Source organism: Helicoverpa armigera, chromosome 9 (genome assembly GCF_030705265.1).
Source record: "Helicoverpa armigera isolate CAAS_96S chromosome 9, ASM3070526v1, whole genome shotgun sequence".
Lineage (NCBI taxonomy): Eukaryota > Metazoa > Arthropoda > Insecta > Lepidoptera > Noctuidae > Helicoverpa > Helicoverpa armigera.
The window spans coordinates 2,063,193-2,089,912 of record NC_087128.1 but is presented as its reverse complement, the minus strand read 5'-3'; the positions used below and the strand labels follow the sequence as shown (position 1 = coordinate 2,089,912).

The window sequence follows — 26,720 nt, the reverse complement described above, 5'->3', positions numbered from 1 at the left end:
CCGTTCAAACATAATAATGTAGCTAACACAGGTGGGTGTGCATAATTCATGTCACTATTGATTTCCATTCCCACTCGCAGTTCGCTAACAAGAAAATACGTCTTAGAAATAACTAATATGAATTTTGTACCTACATATAAGTATAGTATTTTTTTATTCGACATCTACAAACAACCACAGACAAGACTTCTATTTTGATACATACTTATCGGATTAAGAAAAAGTGAATTGAAGTTTTATATTTAGATTTCTAGAAAATATATAATCCATAAGGAAAGGTCAATTTTATTTGCGTCATGCTTAGGTACATACAGGTAAAAACGTTTGATGAGCTCACGAAAAGATAGATCAATGACTGAGATATAACAAGTTTACTACTTTAAAAAAAAGAAACTCAATAAATAGAAATAAAGAACTTTGCTGTATTTCTAGATACCTACATCGACATACATTTAATTATCCTCATGCATATGTAACCGAGCATTACAGCATTTAACTTTGTTTCAGTGCTTATCAGTACTGAAAATTGACACAAAATAGCCATGCAACATACATACATAAAAAGAAATATATACGAGCCGTTTACGTAGGTACTCAAACTGGTATGGAGTTTTATTTAAGTAATGGGTTTTAATGTGTTCGATATGTAGTAGGTACCTACTTTTATTTGCAAAGACTTAGTATAAAAATAAGGTGTTGATTGTGTTGAATTTCATGATGATGTATTGTAGAATATTAATATTTTTTGTAGACAGCTGTGTCTACAAATTCAGGTCCGAATTTGGCATTATCAGTAACGTTGAAGCCTGAAGGACAGTGGGCGTTTCCAGGAATCCCCTTGAACGATACTACTAGACTGTTATTAAATAAATAATGACATGTTGCAGCACATCGATGAATATATGGATAGGACAGGACTTATAAACGTTACGTGTGTCTGTGGTACCTAACCGGATGTACGGATACGTTTAATGAGACCTAGATAGGGTCCCAGCGGTGGTTCTTAGACATATCAATATGATTATATCATACATCAATATCCGCGTTTATTTACATAGTTTATCTATTTTCTATTCAAAACATAGATTTTTTTGCATCATCCATGCTATTTATCACGACTGGCTTTCATCATACTCATGACACATCCCCATACTCATAGGCAAAACACGATTTCTGCTTCTAGGTAGGAACCTACTTAAGTGAATGAATCATCTGAGCAAAAGTTTTCTGGCTACACAATTGTGTCAGTTGGTCAGTCACCACTCACCTGGGGCATGGCACTCATGACTAGCTTAGGTACACTCTGCACCACATTCTCCATAAACCTCGTCGTATGGGTTTGTTGGCAGTAACAATGATTGCAGCTAATCAAAAATAAGTTCAAAAAAAACTACTATCTACCAACATATTATGCAAATTAAATTATCCTCTCGAACCAATACAAATTGACCTCTGGTAATTGGGAAAAATATCAAACACGAATTTTGGACTTGGGATTCCCCAAAAATATCATAACAAACGTGGGTAACTCCGGTTTCTTTCAATTGTCTATATCTACATTGCTATACAAAATGGACTTAATTAGATATCAATAGTCAGTGCTGATAAGTGAGAAGTGTAAAAACCGCCCAGACACGATAAAACGTATTTAACGATAAGTAATTAGTGATAAGGATGAGTTCACTAATTAGCTTATCGACATAATGTAGTATATGTAAGATACTGGAAAATTCAGACGACACTTTTGATATAGTGAGTAGTATTTACACGGCTTTGTATTATTTCATTTCAAGGCAACAACTCGGTAGTGAATTTATCTATAGGCGTTGACGTCGCAGTCCACATTATGTGCTGTTCAAAATTGATATTATCATTTTAATGAAATCGGATGCTTCCGGCTCATCCTCCGAGCCCTTTAGCCTTTACCCATCTATGTTGGGGTCGGATGCTTCCGGCTGCGTTACATAATTTTTTGATACCTACCTTTATATCATTCTAAAAATAATAAATTATCGTTTGGGACTCTATATTTATCAATGATCTCCAATGAATAAAAAAATGAAAACTATGAAGTTACAACTAAACTATGTAGCCACACTGATTGTAGCAAAAATGTATGTTAGGTAGGTAAGTAGTTTAGTAGATGTTCTTTGTTGTAAACAATGAAGATAAAATTCCAAGTAAATAAAACAACAAAGTTCGACAGGACATTGTTTATTTACTTACAACCTATGTGCATCCTAACTAAACACTAAATTATAATTTGTTATAATATATTAAAAAACATTTACTTAACAATAAACAGGTGATCAAACCCTAATTAAATTTGTCATTTCATAACTTAACAATATAGTACATACATAGATTCAATAACTTAAAACTTATAAACTAGTCAGTCTTTGGTGGGAGTCGTGATGCAGAAACATTCTACGCTAGACCGGGGAATAATTCTGAAAATGATTCGCACCAAAAGTCTGACAAGTCCATAGATTCTGGCTCACTGAGTGGTGATGCCAATGACTCGTAACCCAGGTCTGAGCTCAGGATCGTGTGCGAAGGGGACAGGCCAAGATTCTCCTCTATAGATTTAGGTGACATGGTCATAGGAGAGAGCATTTTCATGTCACACTCCAGAGTGATCCCCGGACAATTGTCCGTCAGGGAGCTAAAGTCTGTTGTAACCTGTAGAGGAGTTTCTTCAACATGTTCCTCACATGGCACTTCGATCGTGATGCAGTCATTGGCTTCATCACAGCTCGCATAGAACATGTCTCCTTTGTCATTGTTCTCTTCTTTAATTTGTACTTCTTGTGTGTCGGTGACAACAATCTCTGGTTTGTAAGGATGCGCATAGGAATGTTGGGACATTATCCTGTCGACGTCATGCTTCATGTCTACGACTGCACCTTCACTGGATTCCAGGTGCTCTGCTGGGGTCCCCACCACTTTAGTTCCTTCAATGCACTCTCCAGTTTGCCTGATTGTGTCCTAGAACAAGAGAAAGGATTTATAAGCAATTTGCTTTTCACATATGAATCTTAAATCTGATAATATTATGGTGTCATTTGCAGTAGGAGTAAAATGCACAGTGACATAAACTGCATTCATGATTTACCTACATAACAAACCGGTTTAGAACTGGTTGTTTTGGACTCTTTCTACCTGTATCTAATGATGCAATGCTTGTGCCACATTACATCATCTAGGTCAGTTTTGATAACAGATAGCCATGTTTTGTACAACACACGTTATTTAAGTCATATTTAGGCGAAAATTTCCAGTCATTAATAGTGGAAAGTTTCACATTTTACAAGCCAACAGGAAGTTGGTAAATTTTATTGTGACAAACAGGAAATTTTACAATAGTGTACAGTCTGCAACAGAAGCCGTTATACACAATTATTTGATTTCTGGACTTACATTTTGAGGCGTTCCTGCAGCACTTGCATCAATTTCTTTGAAGAGGGAGTCTGCAAGTTGAGTGAGGGTATCGAGGTACTCGTCGGAGTCGAAGTGTGCGAGGAGGTCTGCGAGAGGAGACACATCGCCAGCAGCAGGCGCGCCGCGCGGATCGCCGGCGGGGGCCCTTCCTTCTGCTGAGGAGTAGACTCTGCCGGTCTAGGGGCCCCCGCGACGGTCCGCGCCGCCGCCGCTTCGCTGCGTAGCGTAGCGTTCTCGCTCAACAGACGCTCGTTCAGCGCCTTCAAGCTCTCAACTTCACTCGTTAACTTCTCATTCATGTCCATGAAGTATTTAATCCGACTCTCCATCTCATCCATTTTCGCCTTCTTTCTGTCGCGCGAAGTCTGAGCCGCTACGCGGTTCTTCAGCTTCCTAATAAACAAACAAACAAACTAGATATAACAATTTGCTGTCGCTAAATTGTGTTTATTGAAGGTGGTAAGTGTTAACTCGCTGTACGTAACTGTACATAACGGTACGTGAGGTCATTACTCTTTGGAATTGCTGCAGTGTGCAAAATTCAGAATTGAAATTTTACATGATTTGTATTTTATGAATTTGTGCTTATGTATCGTTATATCATACCATTATTACTTTAATTTGTTCACTATTTTTGATACACTAAACAGCTGCATAAACAACAATAAAGAATAATCTAGTAACTGCGAGATGTCACTGTACGATCAACACCACTATAAGTTGACCTCCCTGTCTACAAAGGCATTACGCGACACGCAAGCAATGTTTCATCAAAATTATTAATGACTCACTTTCTTTGCATCTTCTCCTCCCATGTTAAGTGGTCCAGGCGGCGCTTCCTGGAGGGCGCAGGTGAAGGCAGGTCCACCACCACCTTGGACTCCAGCTCCTCGACCGCCTCCATGGCCAGGTAGTTGTTAGGCACCGTGATGATTATAGGGGCGCTCATCTTGTTGATTTGTATAAACACACCTTATAAACAAACACTCCACAACACCGGTAGTTGACGATTATTCAGTGTCTTAACTTTAACATAATATTAGCGTTTCCGTATCAACCATTTGCTATAGCACTTTTATATGATATTTCCTCGCGGGCGAGCTGTTACCGATTGCGTCGTACATGTTCGGATTCTCAACGAGAAATAATGAATTCTCTCGATTCTCGAAAATGTGTATGTGGTTCATTCTGATTGGTTGAACCTTATCAAGGGGGCGTTAGCAAAATGGGGCCGATTGCATGCAAGACAAGGAAAGGGCATCTTGTAGTACTCAGTGGGCAGAGACAGAAAATCTGACGTCACTTGAACAGATGTTGGTGGGTGAAATAGTGCTATAGTAATTTACATAGCAGAGATAAGGATGAAAATTCTAATAATTGATTTTACTTTTAAAATTCTTTGATAACGCAGAATAGAAAATATCGATCTATTGTTAAATACGTTGTTAATATGCCATCAATTCTGAGTTTTCATTTATTAAATTAACTAATGTTTCCGACTCTTGATTTTATGAGTCATGCTATGATGTTGTATGATGAAATGAATGCCGGTACTTAGAACTTTGATCAACCGGCTGATGTAAGTTTTTAGAAAGCCCCGTAATGTTATTGCAGATTTTTATGACGTCATCGCGTCATCATTAACATAAATCTTACGCAAAGTTAACAAGTCTTACCGACTTAAAATAAAACAAGATCTTAAAAAAGTACTTACCGGCTAGTACCAGGTTTAATTCATAATCTTGGTTTTAATCAAGTGGTCTAAAAGTCTATACTTAGTAGGTACCTAGTGCCTTTTAAGACCACGTTTTATAACAAGGTGCTTAGAGTTTTGCTGTGGGGCTTAATGGTCTTGTCCTATCCTCTTATCAGGCAACAGGGAATTGAAGCAGAAGGCAGTAACGGCGCGGATGTAATTTGGTAGCGTAAATCCTATCATGTTGCTGCGGTTCATTCGGCACCTAACAAATACAAATACCGTACATTCTTTTGGAATGTATGAACCACCGTATGATTCAATTTCTTCTTTCATCGAAATATACGAAAAGTTTAGCTTGGCTAGCTCCTGTGCTTGTAAATTATCAGAAACTGCGTAGCAATTAATCTAACAATTATAATATTTTTACAGCATATCCATTGAACTAAATATTTTAATTTTTCACCTAATTCAAACCTACCGAGTGCTTCAGCAGCTGCCTCGTTGTGCTCGTGGGTTCGTGGCACCTCATAAACTTAAAAGCTTTTTACTCGAACCCTAAAAGGGTTTTTTTTGGAAACGTCGTTGCAGTGCTGTCAGTAGCAGCAGTCAGTGTCACTGTCAATACGCTGCCATTGTGTCATTGTGTCTTGTGTGTGCAGCATTTTCTGCTTTTGTTTCTCTTGTTCAAAATATTTCGATTTTTCAGAGTATTAAGTAAATTGTTCAAAGTATTGCAAAATGGCATCCACCAGTGCCGATTCGCAGTCATCAATCGCCCAAAAAACATGGGTTATGTCCAATAATATAGAATCCGTATCCAGTGTGGACGAAATTTATCGTTACGACAAAAAGCAACAACAAGACATTCTAGCTGCTAAACCATGGGAAAAAGAGTAAGATATTCATCTATTCTGAATGTAATTCCTTAAAAGTAAGGTAGTTTGTTGAATAAAAAGATTGTAATAATTTGTTATTTTGCAGTCCACATTTCTTCAAAGATATCAAAATATCTGCATTGGCTCTGCTCAAAATGGTGATGCATGCGAGATCAGGAGGAACTTTGGAAGTCATGGGATTACTTTTAGGTATAATACCACTCTTTAACCATTACACATCAATCACAGTACTTACAAGCCTTAACTTACCTTACTTTTGTAATAATTTACAGGAAAAGTTGATGCAAACACTATGATAGTGATGGACTCGTTTGCCCTGCCAGTGGAAGGTACAGAGACCCGCGTGAATGCTCAAGCACAGGCCTATGAGTACATGACTGCTTATATTGAAGCTGCCAAACAGGTGAACTAGATTATGTCTTTGAAACTAAAGAGTATGCAAGGTAGTTAACATAATATTGAGTAGTTATCTACCTAATGCTACTTAATACATAATAAATATGAAAGTTTGTATGTATGGAAGTGTGGATGTTTGTTCCTGAAGCAAAAACTACTAGATAAATGGCTTTTGATGCAACTTGGTACAAATATCTGTGGCATTAGGCAAGTCCTGTAACAGTAGATGTAAATTGGTGTGTGTAAATAAAGAAATAAATATAGGTTATATATCAAAATAACATGTAGATGTAGGCTACTTTTTATCTATGTTCAGGTAATAATTCCTTTAGGACATGGCTAAAACTGCAGACCGACTTTAGTTTCTTTCTATTCTTTAAATCAATATGCTATTTTCAGGTGGGCCGCCATGAGAATGCCATTGGTTGGTATCACAGTCACCCTGGCTATGGTTGCTGGTTGTCAGGCATTGACGTCTCCACTCAGATGCTGAACCAGAACTTCCAGGAACCGTTTGTTGCTATCGTCATTGACCCAGTCAGAACTATCTCGGCTGGCAAAGTGTGCCTTGGTGCTTTTAGGACATATCCTAAGGTATTGTCGTATTGTCATCATTGATTTCACAAAATAATATTGTCTTTAAGAATCATGTTCTTATTTTTAATTGAAATGTTAAGTTTAATATATCTACTACGTCAAAGAGTCAAAGCATCAATCAATATTAAGGGCTGATTTTTCAATCGCCAGATAAATTTTATCTGAGGAATATGTTTGACGTTTTGACAGCTTTTGTATGGAAAATATGTCAAACCGCAATATTTATTCCTCAGATAGAAGTTAACTGATGATTGAAAAATTAGCCCTTAAGCTAGTAATTTGTATAGTTGGTATTCTTATTTTTTTTTTTTTTCAGGGTTACAAACCAGCAAACGAAGAGCCTTCAGAATACCAGACCATTCCCCTCAACAAAATTGAGGACTTTGGCGTCCACTGCAAGCAGTACTACTCACTAGAGGTGTCATACTTCAAGTCCTCACTGGACCGCAGACTACTGGATTCTCTGTGGAACAAGTACTGGGTGAACACGCTGAGTAGCTCCAGTCTAATCACAAATGCGGATTATACTACCGGACAGATATTTGACTTGTCTGACAAGTTGGAGCAGAGTGAAGTTTGTCTTGGTAAGTTGTTGGCACTGTTCTAAGATTGAATTAATATGTTACCAAAAGAAGGTATAGAAAAGTATAGGTTATCTTCTGCCCTGTTCCCAAGTTATTTGGGGTTGGCGCGAAATGTTTTAAAAGCATTATTTTCAAAATGTTTACTGTAAAATTCATCATTTATCATTCTTATTTTACATGACATCTTTAGTCTATAAGAATTAGTGTCCGACCGAAACTGGTTTTCCGGCCGAAACCAAAACCGAAACCGAATGTTCGGCCGTGGCTTCAGTTTCGGCCGAAACCGAAACCGAAACCGAAACTCACATAGTCAAGTATAAAATTTCTTAAAATATTTAAATTTGGTGTTTTTTACCATTATTTTGCATTAATTAGGGCATGAAGTGGAAACACAGTATATTAATTCAGTTTGTTGTATTGTAATCATTTATTTAATACAATATTAAAAAATCTTAATAACATTTTTAATAGATACTTTTTCAAAGTAAGTTCTCATAGCAAAATGTTTTCCAGTTGACAATTTACTTGCCTGTATTCCTGGTCATGAAATTTTGATAAACTAATTCCTAATGAATAGCACTTGTTACATATCTTGCAAACAGCTTTTGATGTATCACTGATACTTTTATCGAAGTACTGCCAAATCGGATTTTTTTCTCGTTGTGACATTTTACTCTGAAACAATTAAAAATAAAACCGTAACAATAACAATCGGACAATAGGTCATCGGAATGAAAAACAAATCTAGAATAAGATTACCTATAAAACGTAATTTATGAAATTAAACACTTCACATTTATTATTTACTTACAATTTCTTTTTTACATGTGACTTCATTTGTTAATAACAACAAAACAGTTATTGACTCAATATTTAATTAACTATATAAATCATTCAAGTACAGAAACAAAACAAAAACTTACATGTTATCAGTTCCATCAAAACATAACCTCCAAATAATGTTTCCGTCGGACGCACACGCACTGACTAAGTTTTATTGCATTACCACGGAGCTATCCGAACGGCACACTATGATTCCCGAACAGAGCCGACGGCTTACGACACAGCTTTGCCGCGGAAAACGAAGTTAGGCGAACGTGCGTGACCTTGCGAGATAAGTTTCGGTTTCGGCAAAAGTTTCGGCCGATTTTGGCCGAAAACGAAACTGCAGCCGAAACTTGATTTTTGGCCGAAACTCGGCCGAAACCGAAACCGAAACCGAAAGTTCGGTCGGACATTAATAAGAATTCATTCTCTTCCTCTAGGTCGAGGAGGCTTTATAGTAGCCGGCGCAGATCCTCACGAGAAGCGAACTGAAGACAAACTCGGCAAGGCTACCAAGGATGCTTGCAAGACTACCATAGAAGTGATCCATGGTCTGATGGCACAGATGATCAAGGATCGGTTGTTCAACAGCGTGAGCGGACGACCCGCACCCGCGACTCCTATGATTGAATAAGGACCAGTGTATAGCCCCATGTATTTTAATCTAATAAGATAATAAATGTCTCAGTGATTTATGAATGTCCAATCCTATTGTTTTATTATGAGGGTGTAGGTCTGTGAAATAAAATACCAAGTTTGATTATATAAACATTCTCAAATATTTATTAACCAATTTACATAAAATCATTATAATCATTATGTACATCTTTCACATAGCTTTAGTTATACACAAAATCATAAACATCTCACATTGTGGAGGGCCTTCTATTTATCAGATATAGTAAAACGAAGCACCAAATTGACGATATAATCTTTTGCCAAGCTCTCTTTACATAATCAAAAATAAAATATATGCATTCATGATCACATGAACGCCTTGCAGAGAATATAAAAACTATTAAGAGCACGTGCGACTTCTATATTTCCAGTGGCTTCAAAATTATATCTAGATTTACATAGTCCTACAATATTTTATTAGAATATGCTGGTTAGTCGATAACCTAAACATAAATAGGATGAAAATAAACATACGATATAACTAATTACTAAATGTTAAAAATGTCCGGCGGTCGCCGAACGAGTGTAAAAATCTAACAATAAATCCATAATTTGCGTAACTACGTGTTTGATGAGATGTCTTTATCGATATTTACAGCGTCGCAAAATATAAAATTCTCAATAAAACGAACAGTACGGGCTAGCATTTGAAGCGGCTCACAGGTTTCGTACACAAAATGCTGTCGTCTACGTTCAAACATAGTGACATCGAACACGGACTATCTGGAAATTAAATAATATGATTCAAAATACAATGACGAGCTAAAAATCAAGGCACAAACATTAATTTATAAATAATTGGGTTCTAAAACAATTTATACAGACTGGAAAGTTCATAAAACTTCTTAAATACAATACAAACATGCAAGAGTGACTAGATATTTTAGCTCGCGACTGTATTTCGGATCACTGACTACTTTCACACAAGTTCATTACTTTGGCTTGCGTACTAAGGTGCATTATCACACGAAATTTATCATATTAGTGATCATTTATATTTTATTTAAGTACATTCCATACAGCCCTCCAATTCACAGGTTGCTTACTATAAATCGTTTATACATACACAATCTCAATTTATGTACAGCGCGAGCGACACAAAAACTTCTAAAACATCAATTTACAACATACCAAGGGCGAAATTTTCAAATTCAGGAATGTTAAAGGCTCGAAACCACAAGACAATAATTTAATAAATCTTAATGACAACATTTTTCATTTGTGTCGCAATGCTAGAAATGTATTGTAGAAGCAACACTTTCATAAACCTTTGAACAGAAAAGGCTAGTTGAAAAATAGTATTTTTGTAATAGAAGCAGTAAGTAAAACACACTGGTATAGGTTGCTTTGAGATTGTTATAATACTGACGCAATGTGCCCAGAGAAATATGAAAGCAAAACCTCTTTACTGACCCCAGGGTTTATAGTTGAAATAGACTTGCATTTGCTCTCTGGTCACCCAACGATAAGCCAACAATCATAATGGGCCCTCTGCGGACATAAACTTTAAACACTACGTAACACATGGAATGTTTCACGAATCTCAGTGGAAACTGGTGAGCTTATATTAAAAGCTGTGTACATCTCGACATGACGGCTGTGTCGCGAACAAGAAAAGGTGGCCTGTGGTCAGTCTTTGTCGAGTAGGGAGAAATCGCCATCATTACAAACAAGGTCGATCGGTCAACGATTGTTATCAATTATTTTAGCAAAATAGTTTGTTGTACAGCGTTAATATTAAGCCTATATAAGCAGTGCATATTATATATAATTATATATTTTATATAATTATATATTTGGAATGAGATCTTATCAGCTATCCAGATCACAACACCGTTTTGTAAAGCTAGATTAATCTCAACTGAAAATCCTTGTTGTAAAACTACTGAGTGCAGTAGATATTTTTTTTCTATTCTTTACCACGTTGGAGATTTTGCAAATGTATTAAAAAACTTTATATTATCATTTTTTCAATCGATTTTGTCAACAAAAAGACGATGTAATTCACTTTTTTCCACCTACGGTATCGCATGTATAGATTTAAAAACGTGAATGAAAATTAGAGCTTGTCTCTGCTTGCATATAAGAAAGAATGATCAACCAGATTCGACATTTCCCAGTAATTAGATAAATAACATTACACACAGTTCTCGTAGAGTAACTTTTCTTCTGAATGTGGCTACTAGTGACTGTCGATCAGAAAAAAATAAGAATGCACGAGGCATCTTCAGGGCGCAAAATTATTTGACGGCAACGGTTCTCGATTCGACCGCGTTTTATTTTGTTAGTAGATTTCGACTCAACGCTCAATCCTTTTCCTGTGCCCAGCAGTGGGACGCTAAAAAGCTTGTGATTTCGACTATCATAAAGTCACTAACAGCCAAATTCAGAGCGTCAAGTATGACATGAACAAATTACCTTTTCCCTACAAAAGTTTTTGTGTACTATTGTCGTGTAAATTAAGAAACAATCGATGACCTCGTGTAGACGGCTAGCAGCAGCTAGAGGCAGTATGCGGGCGGGCTGGCCGCGCGTCAGTTGAACAGGTCGGCGGGGAAGCTGTTCACTTCTGCCTGCTCGAGTACCGGGACGCCGTCCACGTTGTACGACACTCGTATCCGTAGCCGGAGTGCTGACTGTAATGTGAATTGGTAAAATGATTTTATAATATATTGTAAATGTAAAAAAAAAAAACACCGGATGCAGGATGCAGGTGAGTACCATTATTTTACACAGAACAACTGCCTATCTGGTATCTTCAACCCAATTACCCGTGCAACCCAATACCCACGGATATACGCTCACTTTTTGCAATGTAAGATATTATAATTGACAGTGGACAATAAGGTAAATAGGAGAATGTAATGTTAGCATATAAATTTGCTTACCCTGGATGGATTAGCGATTTTGAGTACTTGAGTGATTTCTCCCTGCGGCGGCAAAACGGTGCCAGATGGTGACATCATGTCCAGTTGGAATGTCTGCAAAAATATAAAGATAATTAAAATCCAGTGCGTTACATATTTAAAAACTGGTCTTAATATTGGATAATTATGTCAATCTACATGAATGGAATAAAAGATAGTAGAAGATATATAGTGAAGAGATGTATGTATATTTAACGATGAAAGAATTTTTCATTGGTCCAGGAGTTCCAGAGTTCAAACAAACAAATATTCTACAAACAAAAATACAAATATCCTTATAGTTGTATCATTACAGAATCAGGCGTTACTTTGTGGAAATGACACATGACACAAATGTTAGGGAAAATATTTAGTGTTAATTCTGCGAGACAGTAAATTGAACCTATACTCGACACATGTTTTGCCCATCCACTAGGCAACCTTAGGAGATGTTGTCGCGTAGACCGCTCAGGTTCTAACAAAATCTCTATCTTTATAGCACTAGGACATATTGTTATATGTTACCCTCGGCACAGCAGCCTGGAACAGGAAGTCCGTCAGGGTTGAGGTGCCGGAGGAGGTGGCTCGCATGGTGAGCGTGACGGCGTCGGCGCCGCGCTGCACGCCGAACACTATGCGGAGACCGTTCTTCTCTAACGCTGTTACTGTTGGTAGATCTGGTGGGGAATAAGATGTAGGTTAATTTATGACGAAAAAGATCGGAAATCTAATATTTGCTAATTTTATTGTATTTCTTTATTGAACTAATTGCATGGAATGTCCTATTTCTTCCCCCTGAAGATGTTTTTTTTTTTCAATTGGAATTTTTACGTCACACTCAATTATTAATAACGAAGATTTTTGTCGAAGTCCTTCAAGACATTTTCGACACTTGTAACATCGTTCTGGTTAAGGTAAAGGCGTTTATATTTTTTTGTATAGTTAACTGATATATAGGCAGTTATCTTTTATCTTATTATTGGCTATGTGCGCGACGGTGGCGACGCGTAGCGTTTACAACATTTGCGGAAGCTGTCAAATTATAACCATGTAAACATTATAATTTTCTTTGCGAATATAAATAAAACCAAAGATTAAAATAGTGTTGTTGACATTATTTAAGTACAATTTATTCAATAGTTTTACTGTAAAATGAATATAATGATAAAAACCGGGTTTGAAACATCCGCATTTGTTTCCAATTTCTGCCGTGTTGTGCGCTGCGGTCGTTATTGTGCGCCGCTACTCGCTTTGCACATAGCCAATAATCAGTATCGAAATTCCCACATCAAGACTACACATTTCACTACAACATTGGTTTAAGATCTTTCTCCCCTATTGCCCTACAACTCTGTAACAATTTTCGAGCAAAATAAATCACCTTGCACATTATTAGTGGGTACATGCGCGGGCGCAGCGAACAGTCCGTCGAGCAGCAGCGAGGCGGCGGGCGGCGCGGGAGTGGGCGCCGACAGCGTGTTGTTGTTCACCACGCTCACGGGAGCTGACGGCGTCAGGTCTAGACCGCTCAGTAGGTCTAGGATATCCTGCAATTAGAGATATATGATAATTAAATAATAATTAATTTAATTTAATGTCAGTTTAAAATAATTATGTCGACAGCAAAATAATCATCAGTCAGGCCATGCGTCGGTTTTTTTTAAGACCAAGCAAGAACACAACCTTTTATGTAAGTGACTAACTGACAACAACATTGAATTTTAGCTTTTATTAAGGAAAAACTAAAAAATCTAAAAGATTACTAGAGCTGCTACATAAAGATGGAATTAGGTTATAAAGGCCACAAAAATGCTGAACCTATTTGGAAAAATCTTTCACTGTTGGCAAGCTACACTGTCCCCGGGTGATATATGCTACATTTTATCCGTAAAAATAATCTTGTCTCTTCAAGTGTAAACACTTGTGTAAACGCTATGAAGATACTCACGTTGCTGCTGGTGTTGTTGTTGCTGGCAGGCGGCTGCGACGGTTTGTGCTCCACGTCGCCGTTCGTCAGGGAGTCAGACCCGATGATCAAGTCCAGGAGTGCGTCCTGCAATATTAACAAGGGTTTTTTTAACACTAAAATTAATTTTAATATTTCGGTAGATAGTGAGGCACTTCTATCAACTTTGAACGTCTGTTTTCCTGACGCCTGTTGTCTCCTAGGAGATGAAATGTCTCTTCGTGTAGGCGGAGACTCAGGAAATCCAAGTGAGGCCTATCAGGGCCAAAGCCTGTCGGGTCTGTGGGATTGTTCCTGAGAGTTACCGCAGCTCTAGTACATGAAAAGCTCCAGACGATACATGGTGAGTTTTGAGAGTGTTCCAATTCTATCCCGTAGCCCTCTGACCGATGGTATGTATTGTGGGCGGCACACTTACGGCGACGTGGTCGGGCTTGTGGTCGGGGCTGGCGCGCTCGCTGGGGTCGGCGTCGCTGTCGTCGCGCGCGTCGCCGCCCGCGCCCTCCATCGCCGGCATGCGCTCCAGCAGCGCCGGCCGCAAGTGCGCGTAGTTCCTGGGTTAGAAAGAAGATATTTGATATACCTCCTCATACTTTTCCATTCTCCAATTTTATTTGAAAAAGTACAGCGTCACATCTTTCATATTTGGAAAGGATTATGTGTGTTACGGTATGTTCATATCTTGTGTATGTGCCGCGAATGTGCAGCTCGCGAGTCGTTTGCATATTTTTGTTCGAGCGCGACTCCTGTTTATAAATAATTTAAAATACACAACATAAACATTGACAGGTATGCATAGCATTCATACACTATACAATCATCCTCCATCATCCTCCGAGCCTTTTCCCAATCACGTTGGGGTCGGCTTCCAGTCTAACCGGATTCAGCTGAGTACCAGTGCTTTACAAGAAGCGACTGCCTATCTGACCTCCTCAACCCAGTAACCCGGGCAACCCGATACCCCTTGTTTAGACTGGTGTCAGACTTTCTGGCTTCTGACTACCCGTAACGACTGCCAAGGAAGTTCACTGACAGCCGGGACCTACAGTTTAACGTGCCATCCGAAACACAGTCAATGGTGTCTAAGATATACTTAGAAAGTACATACAAACTTAGAAAAGTTGCATTGGTACTTGCCTGACCTGGGATCGACCCCGCGCCCTCATACTTGAGGTACATACACAAAGAAAAAGATTCATACACTATACAAAAGTTAAATAAATTAGTGAGCCTCTGTGCGAGAATTGAGACAACAATACAACAATAATACAATAATCGCAAACGACTCGCGGGCTGCGTATTCACCAATGTGGACGTACCTAAAAATATCAGAGTCCCTAAAAGTGGGTGTCCGGAAAGAAGTCACATATTGCGGAAAAAAATGGCGCTTTTAACTGGATTTACCTGTACAGCTGCGATAGTTCCACTCCTCTCTGTTGCAACTCGATGTGGATATGGGACCCGAACGTGTCGATGATCACTCGAATTTTACTGCAATTGAAAAAATGCATTAGTATATACACCAAGTTTTACTCTGATATTGCGGCGGTTTTTATATAATTACAATAAATAATAATTTTCCACACACTATATAAACTAAACACTAAATAAATAAAAATTTCATTATTTGAAAAAATCTTTCATCATACTAGTAAGTATCCTTATTAATGGTTAATTTTAGGTATGTCTGGAAGTGTCTTATGGTTTTTAAGTATGAATCTAAGTAAATATTGCATGTTATACTGACTCCTGACTGGGCTGCGTGGTGAACCTGGTGGACAGCTTGGCGAGGGAGAGCAGCAAGTACTCCTTAGTATTGATGGACAGCTGCGTCGACCACAACAGCTTCTGGTACACGTCGATCACGTACTCTTCTGACGGACGCACGAAGTCGTCTGAAATTAAGAGGTTAATTTTAATTATTTTTTTATCATAAAACTGACATTATGAGTGCTTATGTCTGCTTGCATTAAATCGCAAACTTTCATTCTATCGATTTTAATCAGGCCACTAAATCGTCATGACACATGGTCAAGATGATGGAAAGTCAAGTTACTAATGTAATAGTAAAATGTCGCTCTCGTATCGGTCTGTTCAGTCACGAAAAGCGTTGTATCACAGACACCACCACATAAATCGTCTGCAATAGACGAAAAGGCCGTTGAATGTAATAGTGTAATTTTAATTATGTGTATGTAAAATCTTATTTTAAATTGAATAATTATGTGTTTTTTTTTGCCAGCATGTTCTGAATCATAGAAATAGATACAATTCATTGAACTCACCAACTCCATCCTCGTCGACCATAGAAATAGCGTTACTGGCTTCAGACACCAGCAGATCACCGTATTCACCGATAGTCCACGCTGCCACCTACAGATCAAAGTTTATTAATATTTGGTGATATCAAATTGTTTATTTTGATGAGCAGTTTTTTTTTTAATAGAGCCTTTCACGTTAAAAAGTCATCGCTAAACACTTTGTCACCGCGGTAGAGTCTGCTCAGATACCATGTTTGGTATCACCGAATAGGGAAAATGCGGGGGGGTAGAGATAGATTTTAAGTATCATAATAACCATTACCATTTTTTAGCTGCATTACCTGTATAAGCGGCTGTTTCTCCGTAGCGTCCCCGGAGACGGCGGATCGTTCGAGCGATGTCCACAGACGCATGGCGGCGTAAGCCTGTCGCTCCGGCGCCGCTGACGACACGATCTGTAGCGTGCTCGATACTGTGTCGTCACGGAGGTAGTTGCCGGCCTGCGGGTACACAAAATGAATGTTTAAAGTGTATAATAATAAGTAAGGATCTCATCTCCAATAAAGACTTGGAACTTGTTTGATGGGTCTAATTTTTGATCAATGTTTCGAATATTGAGAGAACTTCTATAGTGTAGATCCATAAGTATTATAATGATGCACGATTACGTAATTAATATTTGCAATGCAGCAAGTTAATTTTCACTTCCAAACTATTCACAACTCTCTTGATCGAGAAATGCAACATTACATAAACGTTTTCACGAGTTACCTTGAACATTACACTCCAGCAATGAGCTTTTGTACTTGGCGTCACATCGTTCGAGGGATAGAAGCAGTTCCTTTATCAATGTTGCAAATACTATTCCTACCTAGGTATAGCTTATTGAAGATCTATAGTATTAACTAATTGTTACCTTGAGCAGAACTCTGAACAAAGTATCAAGATGCCACTTGTTGGAGGGCGCGTATCTCTCGGCCGCCAGCACCATGGCGCTGGAGCAGTGAGCCTTGAACTCCGCGTCAGATCGCTCCAGGAACAGCAGCAGCTCCTTCATCATGCTGCGGATGTTCTGCCCGTTGATCAGAGCGAAGGACAGCTCCATTGCACGACGCCGGATTGAGACGTCTGGGTCCTGGAATTTAAAAGGTAGGAATAAAAGTCTGTATTGAAATAGCTCTTTCGAAATTAGCTCCATTTAATTACATCAAAATTAAATATCTGAACGCTAAACAACGGATAGATAGATTAAAGAAATCCGCAGGTAATGGGGATTGAATTAAGCAACCGAGCGCATAGTTGAGTAAAATCAAGTACCACACTCCACAGAGGGAAGTTAAATACTTTAGCCTCCTTCAGGCACACAATGCAAACACTATAAGAAGTTATTTGCTATCTTTTTAGAAAGTTTTATCACTCACCTTCAAACACTCCAAAATGGTTGTCCGATGTCTCTGCACAGCGGAAGTATCAACATGGACCGTCCTCAACAGTGTATTCAGAGCTACATATCTGATATTCTTGTCATTATTCAGCAGGAACCTGCCCAGGATATTGATGGCCAGGACTCGGAGACTGCTCTCAGACTTAATGTCCATGATGGAGAGGACTGTCTCGTAAAGTATGGTGTTGCCAACGTTCTTGCTGGTTTCCGTATTGGTGGCTACTTGGGCGAGGATGTCGTTCATGGCTTCTGACGCTTCGGCGTCGTTTTTGCCCAGTATTCGGAGTAGGCGGAGGATTTTTACCTGGGAAATGTGTTTAGTAAATTAATGTGTAATATTAAGTAGTTATGTAAATTAACATGGCTGATGTGAGGGAGATGAAACATTATTGTAGTTCTCACAACATTGCACAAAAACCAATTTAGATATCGGAGAAGGTGTATGGGCCAGAATGGTGTACTTGTGCTCGGAATTTACGTGCCATTGATTTTGCGTAAAATATTGTCAATTAATTCGAGTTTAAGGAAGGACAAACAGTGCAATGAATATGCACGTGGGAAAATCACCTGTGTGCTTTACCATTACCATTGAAGATTATTTTAAAGGAAAACATGCGATTACCCATAAGATTTGTTGCATGACTCATTATTTTTGTCAAGTGATCAAGTTTGAGGAAATAGATTATAACACAATTATGTGGTTATTTTATATAATAGCTTTACAGATACCATGTTTAATAATCTATGAAGACTTTAGAACTTTTCCCAGCACTGTAGATGCTTATTATATTTATAATAAAATGTCATATAAAAAATATTACCTGCAGGAACGGGTCTGACACTCCACTGACATCATGTTCCGGCGAATATCCGGCCAGTATCAGGTTTTTCAGTATCCTCACCAGATTCGGAACGATCTACAAACAAACTCATGCTTTACATATACTTACAGACAAAAGAACATCGCCCAATGCACATAGACAAAGATTGCGAAGCGATTAAAAAAAAAAAACAAAACCGTACATTTCAGGCAATATTTAAATACATACTAAATACTTTCGGATAATATTTCAATGATTTTACAGGCTGACAACACGATACGACAGCGAATACATGGGACTGGGCATTTACATCGAAAAAAAAAAACTATAATTAAAAGTAAAAAAAACCTTCAACCTCCTTGCTATAAATTAGTCACGATATCTCTTGTGCTTTTCATACTGTGTTTTGTAAGTTAGTAAAAGTGTGAGGTGGGATTTCCAGATAAATTCTAAAAAGGAATTTTATGTTTAAGGAAAATCTTAGATTCTAGGTAAAACGCCAATATCCTTCTGTGACATCTTGTGTAGGTTTTAATAAAATATATCCTCAAGAAAAAATATCATGTTTCTTGTGAAAACTATAGAAGGAACTATTGAAAGAATGATGCTGTAATACTCTCTAGAAATCCCAAGTAAAAAAAAAATACATGGATAGAAAAGTTTATAGAACAGTCGAAAATATTAAATAAACTACCAAATTATGATTCATATTATAAAAGTAAAATGACGATGAAGAATGCGAAACTACAATTAGAATCTATGATGAAACTATAGGGTAACCATAAGTTTAAATTTTTTTGGGGAATTCTATTTTATAAATTATCTACTTATTTTTACACTTTAATAAACCTGAATAAAAGTGATAGATGTCACTATGTCTAACAAATAATTTGGTAGTTAATAATTCTATTCTATGAAATAATGTTTATCAGAAAATTCTATCTACCTATTACTTATGATATTCTGTATGTATGTGCCTAAATCGAGTGCTATTCACACAATATCTTACTTTGCTATCACTACTCAGCTGGTTGAGAGTTTTGTAGTAAACCTTGTATTCGTCCCATAATATTTCGAAAGCCGTATAATCAAGCAGTCTTTCTTGTTCCTTGTTATATTAAAATTAGTAAACATGGGTATATTATATTACAGAACATAACTAATTTGATTATAAGGCTTCCGTAAAACAGCTTAATAATTATAACCCACGTATAAATATGGTTATATAACCAACACAATAAATACAATCATGCTTGTTCTGTAGTCTGTTGACATTGTATTAATTCACCATAAAAAACAGTCCCTTTATTTTGCTTTGCAGATGGACACCCTACTTTTGAGAGACAACACTGTATTCAAATGTCAATCATAAGAATTGATTGAATACTAAGAAAACATAGTTGAATATGGATTTAGGCAAAGGTTTCTTTTATGGATGAACCGCAAATTATATTAACACTTGGTGACATCATTTTGTATCGAAATGATGACACTTATCAGATATTAAAGTACTGAATAATAGTTCATATTTTGTTGTGTATAAGGTTGAAATTGGTGTACATTGTCATCAGACTAGCAACACGTATAAAGTGCATGGATCAGCGTTTGTATGTTACCTCGCGCTGCCCGCTCTCCTACGGGACAACACAAACATGTCATTAGTGTCATACTTTTGAATTATAATTATAGACAGACATTATCATTATGCATATTAGATGTTATTTGTCTTTATTGATGATGCAGGCAGTCAGTTAAAGATTTGTCATACACACTCAAGCTTATATTCAGCACTTGATTATTGACATATAAAATAGAAATTCATGACCTAAAGATATAGTAAGATCATGATTGACCTAGTCGATTCGACAATCAATTTAAGCCCTAAACATTGACTATAAGTCGTGAAGACAGTCATGAATATTTGTTTTATTATAAATCGGCTTTACCACCAAGTAGAAGCTACTTTTACTTTAATCCCCTTTGCAGTATCAGACTTTCCATGTAAACAGTTTTTACTGCGCAGGTTATTAATGTTCACAATAATCTACCTTTCATAGAAATACCCGATAAATCGATGAATCATATTCTATGTATGTACATTTTATTTATAAATCGCCCACATTGTTTAGCTATTGTTATAAGAATTTTCCTTTTCAACCAATAACTATGCATTAGAACCACAATAAAAGACAAAACCGGATATTGTTCTGCAATGAAGGTATAATGTTTAACGTGTCATAAAATAAAAACAATAGTTGATAGACTAACAAACCGTGTTCACGCTGCGATTGATAACGCAATGATAAGAGAGATAAGGCGCACGGTGCGACACCAATGATAAGTATATGAGGTGTATATTTACATTGCTATTTGCGTGTCATTGGAACATTTTTACTCGAGAATTTATGGACTTGTGCCGATCCTAGGGAAAATTGAAACTCAAATCTAATAAGCCTGACACTAAGCCTGTGTCTTTTGAGTATTCCACATTTATACGTCTGATTTGGCAGCGAATTTCTCAATCGTTACGAATTTCTTGTAATAAAGTCTAGGCAGCATACATTATATCTGATCATGGAAGTCCGAATCACTACAGATTCAAATTCTAGATTGCCTAATGTTGTATATTTAATTGTATGACTCCTTTCTACCTTCAGAAAGCTGTCATACTATATTCTGTACTAACGTATAGATATGCAGTGACTCAAACAGTTACATGTCACTTGAAACAATATATTGCTTCAGCAATATAAAGTGGATGGCCTAGGTTTTACGACCCGGCTATTTTCTCTACAGTAGTAAAACAGTACAGATAGAAATTGCGTCTAACAGTTAGTATCAAATAAAAGCAAACCAGTATTACGAGGCGGGCAGGTTTAACGACCGACGATTACTGTTACATATCGAGTTATGTGTAATTATCGATTACAAATCGGATGCGTTTGATTTAGATAACATCGGATTTAGCTTATTTGAAGGAGGCCTAGTTTGCTTTGATTTAGATTCTTTTTTCTAAACATAACTTACGTTTAAAAGGGAACTTCGTTAAGGTATTTGTAATAAGTAAAGGGTATAGATAGACTATGGCGCGTTTCAGTAATTAGTATTTTAGAACAATCTAAGTGTATTGATATACAGAACATGGCCAATATAAAACTTCTGTGCAAAGTTTAAGCCTCTTAAATTATTTAAGCAATATGACACAAGCTATCAATTACTTATTACTTAATGATTTGATGAAACGAAAAGTTTCAATTTCCACTGCATTGTCAAGTTATCAATAAACTTCTAAGGAAACAAACTTCCCTAGAATTTGAAAAAAAGACCCTAAGTTGTTTCAGCAATTTCTTAAGAAATACACAATTAATCAAAGTTAAGAAAATATATTATGTTTAAACTACCTAATCAATCAATATTACTGCATGAGTATGTAAGCAAAAACGTCTTGTATACGTCTAAGATGACAAATAACATTAAATTTTTATGTATTTACAAATGAACGTACATATTACTAAGTACGACATTCAAAGCGGTACTTTACATTATTTCACACGTGGTTAGCAAGCGAAAGAAATAATGCATTTGTTTACTTTCTTAAAAATGACATTTATGTAGATAATATACATTATTTATGTATTATTTTAAAGTAGGTTTTAGTTAATTATCCTCTTCCGTCTTGTGACAACCCTAACGCTTATTTATAAACCCTACAAAACGCAACCCTAAGTATGACAACATAAGATCTATATTTGCTCAACAAATATTATGCACTTATACATGTCAATACTGTATGATGTAATATGTGGTTTAAAGCGAATACGTCTTTATAGCTAAGAAATAAGGTTTAATATTGAAGACTCACCTTCTTGAAATGGTTGAGCGTGTCAGGGCTGTTCTCGCACATCTCGGTGATGAGAGTCACGCCAGTTATCAGCACACCTGGCAATGTTCGTACATAATTAATGATCTGATTTATTTACATACAAAATTAATAGTCTGATTTATTTATTTATCAACAAGGGAATCCCCTGTCGGAAAGAGGAATTGTTCAAGCTTGTGTACCACAGGTAAAAAAGTCCAAAAGAGCCAAGAAAGCAACTAAGCTGGGTTTAAGGTTGTCAAAATCTGACCCTACGGTACCCAAAGCAGTAGGGGTCTATCTGATAATTTTACACCTCAAAAACAAAGAAATCTCCGTTTTCCAAGTGTCTAAGCAGAATTGAAGAACAATTTTCAGCTTACCATGATTCTTCTCCGTCAGCAAGCTCCTAGTAGCTGGCAGGAACATCTCCATTAAGTCAGGAACTCTTCTGATGATGCGGAAAGCGCACAACGCTGCCTTCTTCTTAATATACGCGTTAGGGGACTTTATGAGGCGTTCGACCTCCGAGGCCAAGTCCCTGGCCATCTCTGGAGACGCTATGGCCCCTAGAGTGCATAGAGCCAGGCCCACCACGAATTGAGTGTTGCTGTTCAGGTCACTGAGGACAAAAGAGGTCGAAGGTCAGATATCTAGCTTCTAAGTAAGCGGAATGATTTGCATATTTTATTCAGTAAGAGCTAATGGCAGGAAATGGAAGAAAGCTACTATTTTTCCAATGTGGATGGACACAATAGGTTTCTACTGTATTCGTAGCGCTAAAAGCATGGATTAACAAAATTTTGTCACGCGTAACGAACCGTGAATTTCTTTGAGGAAGAGAAATAGCAAAAATATTTCGGAGAAATTCTAGTTTTGTCGTCACACGTGACAAAATACCTCTCTTTACATTTTGTCTACTTTTTGGAAAGCCTTTCTAACATTAACCTTTTCCCAGTAAAGATGACAATTTCTGAACGCTTAGCTTCCGTTAACTTTCGCGTTTATAATGTTAGTAGGAATGTAGGATAATACATAATATTTGTTTGGATGTTTCGCTTCATCTCAGGAGCGTGGGAGAGCAAGCTAAGCTACAAGAATTCCGTCGTAGGTGTTGCAAGTTCTAAATAATCTTCGAGGATCGAGCAAACTGTGGTAAGAAACGCCGCTTCGTCACGTAAAGGCAATTTGTGGTTCGAAAACAATGCTTCATGAAGGCACACCTACGCCTGTTTTCAAATCGTTTTGTGCACGTGCTCATTACTTTAATATGTTAAGTGTAAATAACTAAGCTAAAATTATTTATTTTCCATGCCATGAAGGTTTGGTTTGGAGCGTATAGTTTTGAATGGTAAAAAATAGGCCTGTTTTAGCTTTGTATGACTCACTCAAAGACAATTTGCATGTGTACACCCAAGTATGTCTTCCCCCGCTTTCATAAGATAAAACATCCATCTGGATAATGATAATCTGGACTTCTGTTCACCTTAACAACAACTAATCTAAAAATATAACAATGACAGAAAGAACTCATTTGTCATAAACACAATGACATAAAAGCAACTAAGATAAGGGCCAATTAGTAAAATAAAATGTTTTCAACTAAAGTTAGGGAATGTTCATAAATAGGTTTACTTTGGCAAAGTGAAACGTAATTGGCAATCTCGACAAGACAATTAGGGAGAGTTGTAAAATTTCAATGTTTGGTGTTTTCCTTTAATTAGCATATTGCTTTGAGAGAGATAACAGATCTTTATGAGTATGAAATCCGTAAAGAGTATTTTTATGATCTGCAGGGTTCCACAGGCTTCACGAGGGAACTATGTACTTCGTTTATGTTTTTTCTCAAGCTTCAGACTATCTTTGTTTTTAAATTGTTTCAGTAGTAAGTAAGTATTGTAATCGTTTAACGTAGGTAATAACCGATATTAATCAGAGTCAGGAATTTCCCCAATTTGGGATTTTAGAGTCCAATTCTGAAGATTGCTCAATTCATTTTCATTCTACAACTGCTTTCATTTCGTACTCGTAGAGTTTTATAAAGGTAAATATAACACTGTCATTAACTACAGCAAAAATGTACTAAATATCTAAAATTACCACATTATCTAACTAAGGTAATAGTGAACACAAGGCCACATGTCGCGATGTCAACGACTCTGTGTTGTACACTCCGATAATTATGGCAGGTGGTGGCTTTATCAACTAATTTATGAAAATATATACGTTATAGTTTAACTTTAAGTACTGTGAAGTGGTGTATTTTTAGCAAATAAGGAAAATTTGAAATAAGCCTATAGGAGTTTTCATCATCTATAACAAACCAATATACCTATGAAAGAAGGAACATTTTTGTAGCTTGCCTTAAGCTACAAAAATGTCCGAAATTACTGTACCGATCGGAAAAAATCATTCACTGTTGGGAAAATATATTTTGGCCAGGTACGGGAGGAATTTCCCCCAGGATGTGGGTGAAACAGCGAGAAACAGCCGGTACTTTATACGCTCGCAATCACAATGAACATTGTTAGACAATTCAGCAAAATACCTTTACTTCATTTGAAGTATCCATTTGCCAGACAAAAGGTTACACTTGAAATCTAAAATCGGGGTCAATAACGAAGTCCTTATTAATTTATTAAAACGAAGAATTTCCTTGAAAAGATGCCTCTTCGAAAGCAAGAGTATTGTGTAATTGCTAAAATTAAAAGCGTATTACAATATAAGACGGCGAATTAGCTTCAGGCTACGCTTTCTATTTATTTATGAGTCAGAAGCATAACAAGTCTCTTAATTTGAAATACAGGAACCTTAGCTTGATAGTCTAAATTCACGATTAAGGAAAGATACCTTCAAATATGCCAAGAGTGGGTGTCGCAAGACAGGATTTATAGACGCGGATAATACACTCCTACACAAACTATTCGCTAGGGAAACAAAATATATGAGAATACACCACGCTCTCAAAATACCACCTACTCGGAATTCTTTGGAATTAATTAGGTAGGGTGTGTTTTGGGGGAAATCATTTTGTTGTCGTAGATGCGAGAAATGATCAGGATTGCCAGTAGAACTCAAATTGCTCACAAGATCATAAAGTCTCTCAAAATGTAAGTAGTCGATTGAATTAAAAATGGTTTGAAGTGTCTGAGGTTTTGCGCATTTAAAGTTACACGTTTTATAACTGCGTATGGCTTTTTTCAGCGATCAGTCAGTCAAATCAAAGAGATATTGGGATGGCATTTGCACTCAAATGACCTCTGACGCACCTTAACCAAATAAACAAAACACTGTAGCCCAGGTACTACTCAGTCAAACAGGCCAAACTCGTTGCCAAACAAAAACCTTCAGTGGTACCCTTAAATACGCCATTACCACGCATGGAATGACATATGATGCAACGACCAATCACGATAAATGATAATGTGATGAACTGGTGACACGTTTTTATTGGCCAGGACAAGAAACAAAAGACTCGATGAATGCTACGAATGAATGACGGGCGTATCGATGCAAATCTATACTAATATAATAAACAGGAATCATTTTTTTTGTTTGTTCATTCAGGCTCCGAAACTATTTAACCGATTTGAAAAATTCGTTCACTGTTGTAAAGCTACGCTCTTCCTGAGTAACATAGGCTATATTTTATCCCGGCACGGGCAGTAGTTCAAACGGAACGCGACAAAACCGCAGGAAAACAGCTAGTATCGAATAAAATCAATTGTACCATTGCATATTCCGATTCGAATGGCAATCAATATGACTATGTAACAGAGGTTTAAAATTGAATGGCAATACATTTTTTTTTGTGACATGAATATTCAAGAATGTATTGTATATTGTGACGATATTTGTTTTAGCAGATGGAAACTGGAAACGTTTCATTCTGTAGAATATTGGTTTAAAAAATTGGACACGCGATTATTTTTGCGGCAGTATAAAAATCATGGCATGTTTTAGAAGGCTTGTAAATAATTTTGTGGAGGCAAAAAATATGCTTGATTTTACCGTAGATAAAAAGCAGCAAACTTATCGTACTCCAAAATGCAAATAGCCACCGATTAAGTGCAGCGAATGAAAATGTAAAAGCCTGAACAACGTGCACGTAAGTAATTGTTAACATTTTACTTCAGCGGTTTTGAACGTAGCTCGGCTTATCTATGCAGATGAGTTCGAAAACTTTCTGGTAGGAACCGCAAATTTTGCTACATTTTTCGCGGGTTTACTACGTGCAAATATACAGTAAATCAATATAGGGAAATAATAAAATGCTTCCGTAAATAACTTACTGCTTATCTACTTTAAGACCATCGATATAGCGCAAACAAATATTAATCCTTCAAA

The 26,720-nt window shown here is 37.0% G+C and overlaps 3 protein-coding genes across 9 annotated transcripts in view; 1 reads left to right on the top strand and 2 right to left on the bottom strand.

Moving 5' to 3' along the window:
• Positions 1 to 2,198: 2,198 nt before the first annotated feature.
• LOC110372696 (X-box-binding protein 1) lies at positions 2,199 to 4,549 on the bottom strand. The gene is made up of 3 exons (XM_021329627.3): positions 4,233 to 4,549; positions 3,421 to 3,834; positions 2,199 to 2,988 (listed from the first exon to the last, which is right to left on the bottom strand). The coding sequence occupies exons 1-3, from the start codon at positions 4,388 to 4,390 to the stop codon at positions 2,895 to 2,897; spliced, it is 666 nt and encodes a 221-aa protein (XP_021185302.1). The 5' UTR covers positions 4,391 to 4,549; the 3' UTR covers positions 2,199 to 2,894.
• Positions 4,550 to 5,764: 1,215 nt separating this feature from the next.
• Positions 5,765 to 9,144, top strand: LOC110372717 (COP9 signalosome complex subunit 5). The gene is made up of 6 exons (XM_021329668.3): positions 5,765 to 6,033; positions 6,122 to 6,225; positions 6,309 to 6,439; positions 6,832 to 7,026; positions 7,346 to 7,613; positions 8,879 to 9,144. The coding sequence occupies exons 1-6, from the start codon at positions 5,879 to 5,881 to the stop codon at positions 9,070 to 9,072; spliced, it is 1,047 nt and encodes a 348-aa protein (XP_021185343.1). The 5' UTR covers positions 5,765 to 5,878; the 3' UTR covers positions 9,073 to 9,144.
• A 49-nt stretch (positions 9,145 to 9,193) lies between these two features.
• LOC110372716 (AP-1 complex subunit gamma-1) overlaps positions 9,194 to 26,720 on the bottom strand; it is a 28,232-nt gene continuing 10,705 nt past the window's right edge. For 4 of the 7 annotated variants that reach the window (XM_064036304.1, XM_064036305.1, XM_064036308.1 and 1 more), the window contains exons 5-20: positions 22,757 to 22,995; positions 22,377 to 22,453; positions 20,131 to 20,148; positions 18,515 to 18,610; positions 17,671 to 17,997; positions 17,166 to 17,384; positions 16,591 to 16,749; positions 16,274 to 16,361; positions 15,736 to 15,883; positions 15,393 to 15,479; positions 14,407 to 14,542; positions 13,971 to 14,075; positions 13,404 to 13,569; positions 12,548 to 12,699; positions 12,005 to 12,097; positions 9,194 to 11,752 (exon numbers count right to left, since the gene is read on the bottom strand). In XM_064036304.1, coding sequence (XP_063892374.1) covers positions 11,651 to 11,752; positions 12,005 to 12,097; positions 12,548 to 12,699; positions 13,404 to 13,569; positions 13,971 to 14,075; positions 14,407 to 14,542; positions 15,393 to 15,479; positions 15,736 to 15,883; positions 16,274 to 16,361; positions 16,591 to 16,749; positions 17,166 to 17,384; positions 17,671 to 17,997; positions 18,515 to 18,610; positions 20,131 to 20,148; positions 22,377 to 22,453; positions 22,757 to 22,995 — 2,212 coding nt within the window. In that variant the 3' untranslated portion in view covers positions 9,194 to 11,650. The remainder of the gene's footprint in view (positions 11,753 to 12,004; positions 12,098 to 12,547; positions 12,700 to 13,403; positions 13,570 to 13,970; positions 14,076 to 14,406; positions 14,543 to 15,392; positions 15,480 to 15,735; positions 15,884 to 16,273; positions 16,362 to 16,590; positions 16,750 to 17,165; positions 17,385 to 17,670; positions 17,998 to 18,514; positions 18,611 to 20,130; positions 20,149 to 22,376; positions 22,454 to 22,756; positions 22,996 to 26,720) is intronic. The other 3 variants (XM_064036306.1, XM_064036307.1, XM_064036310.1) reach the window with 1 other exon arrangement.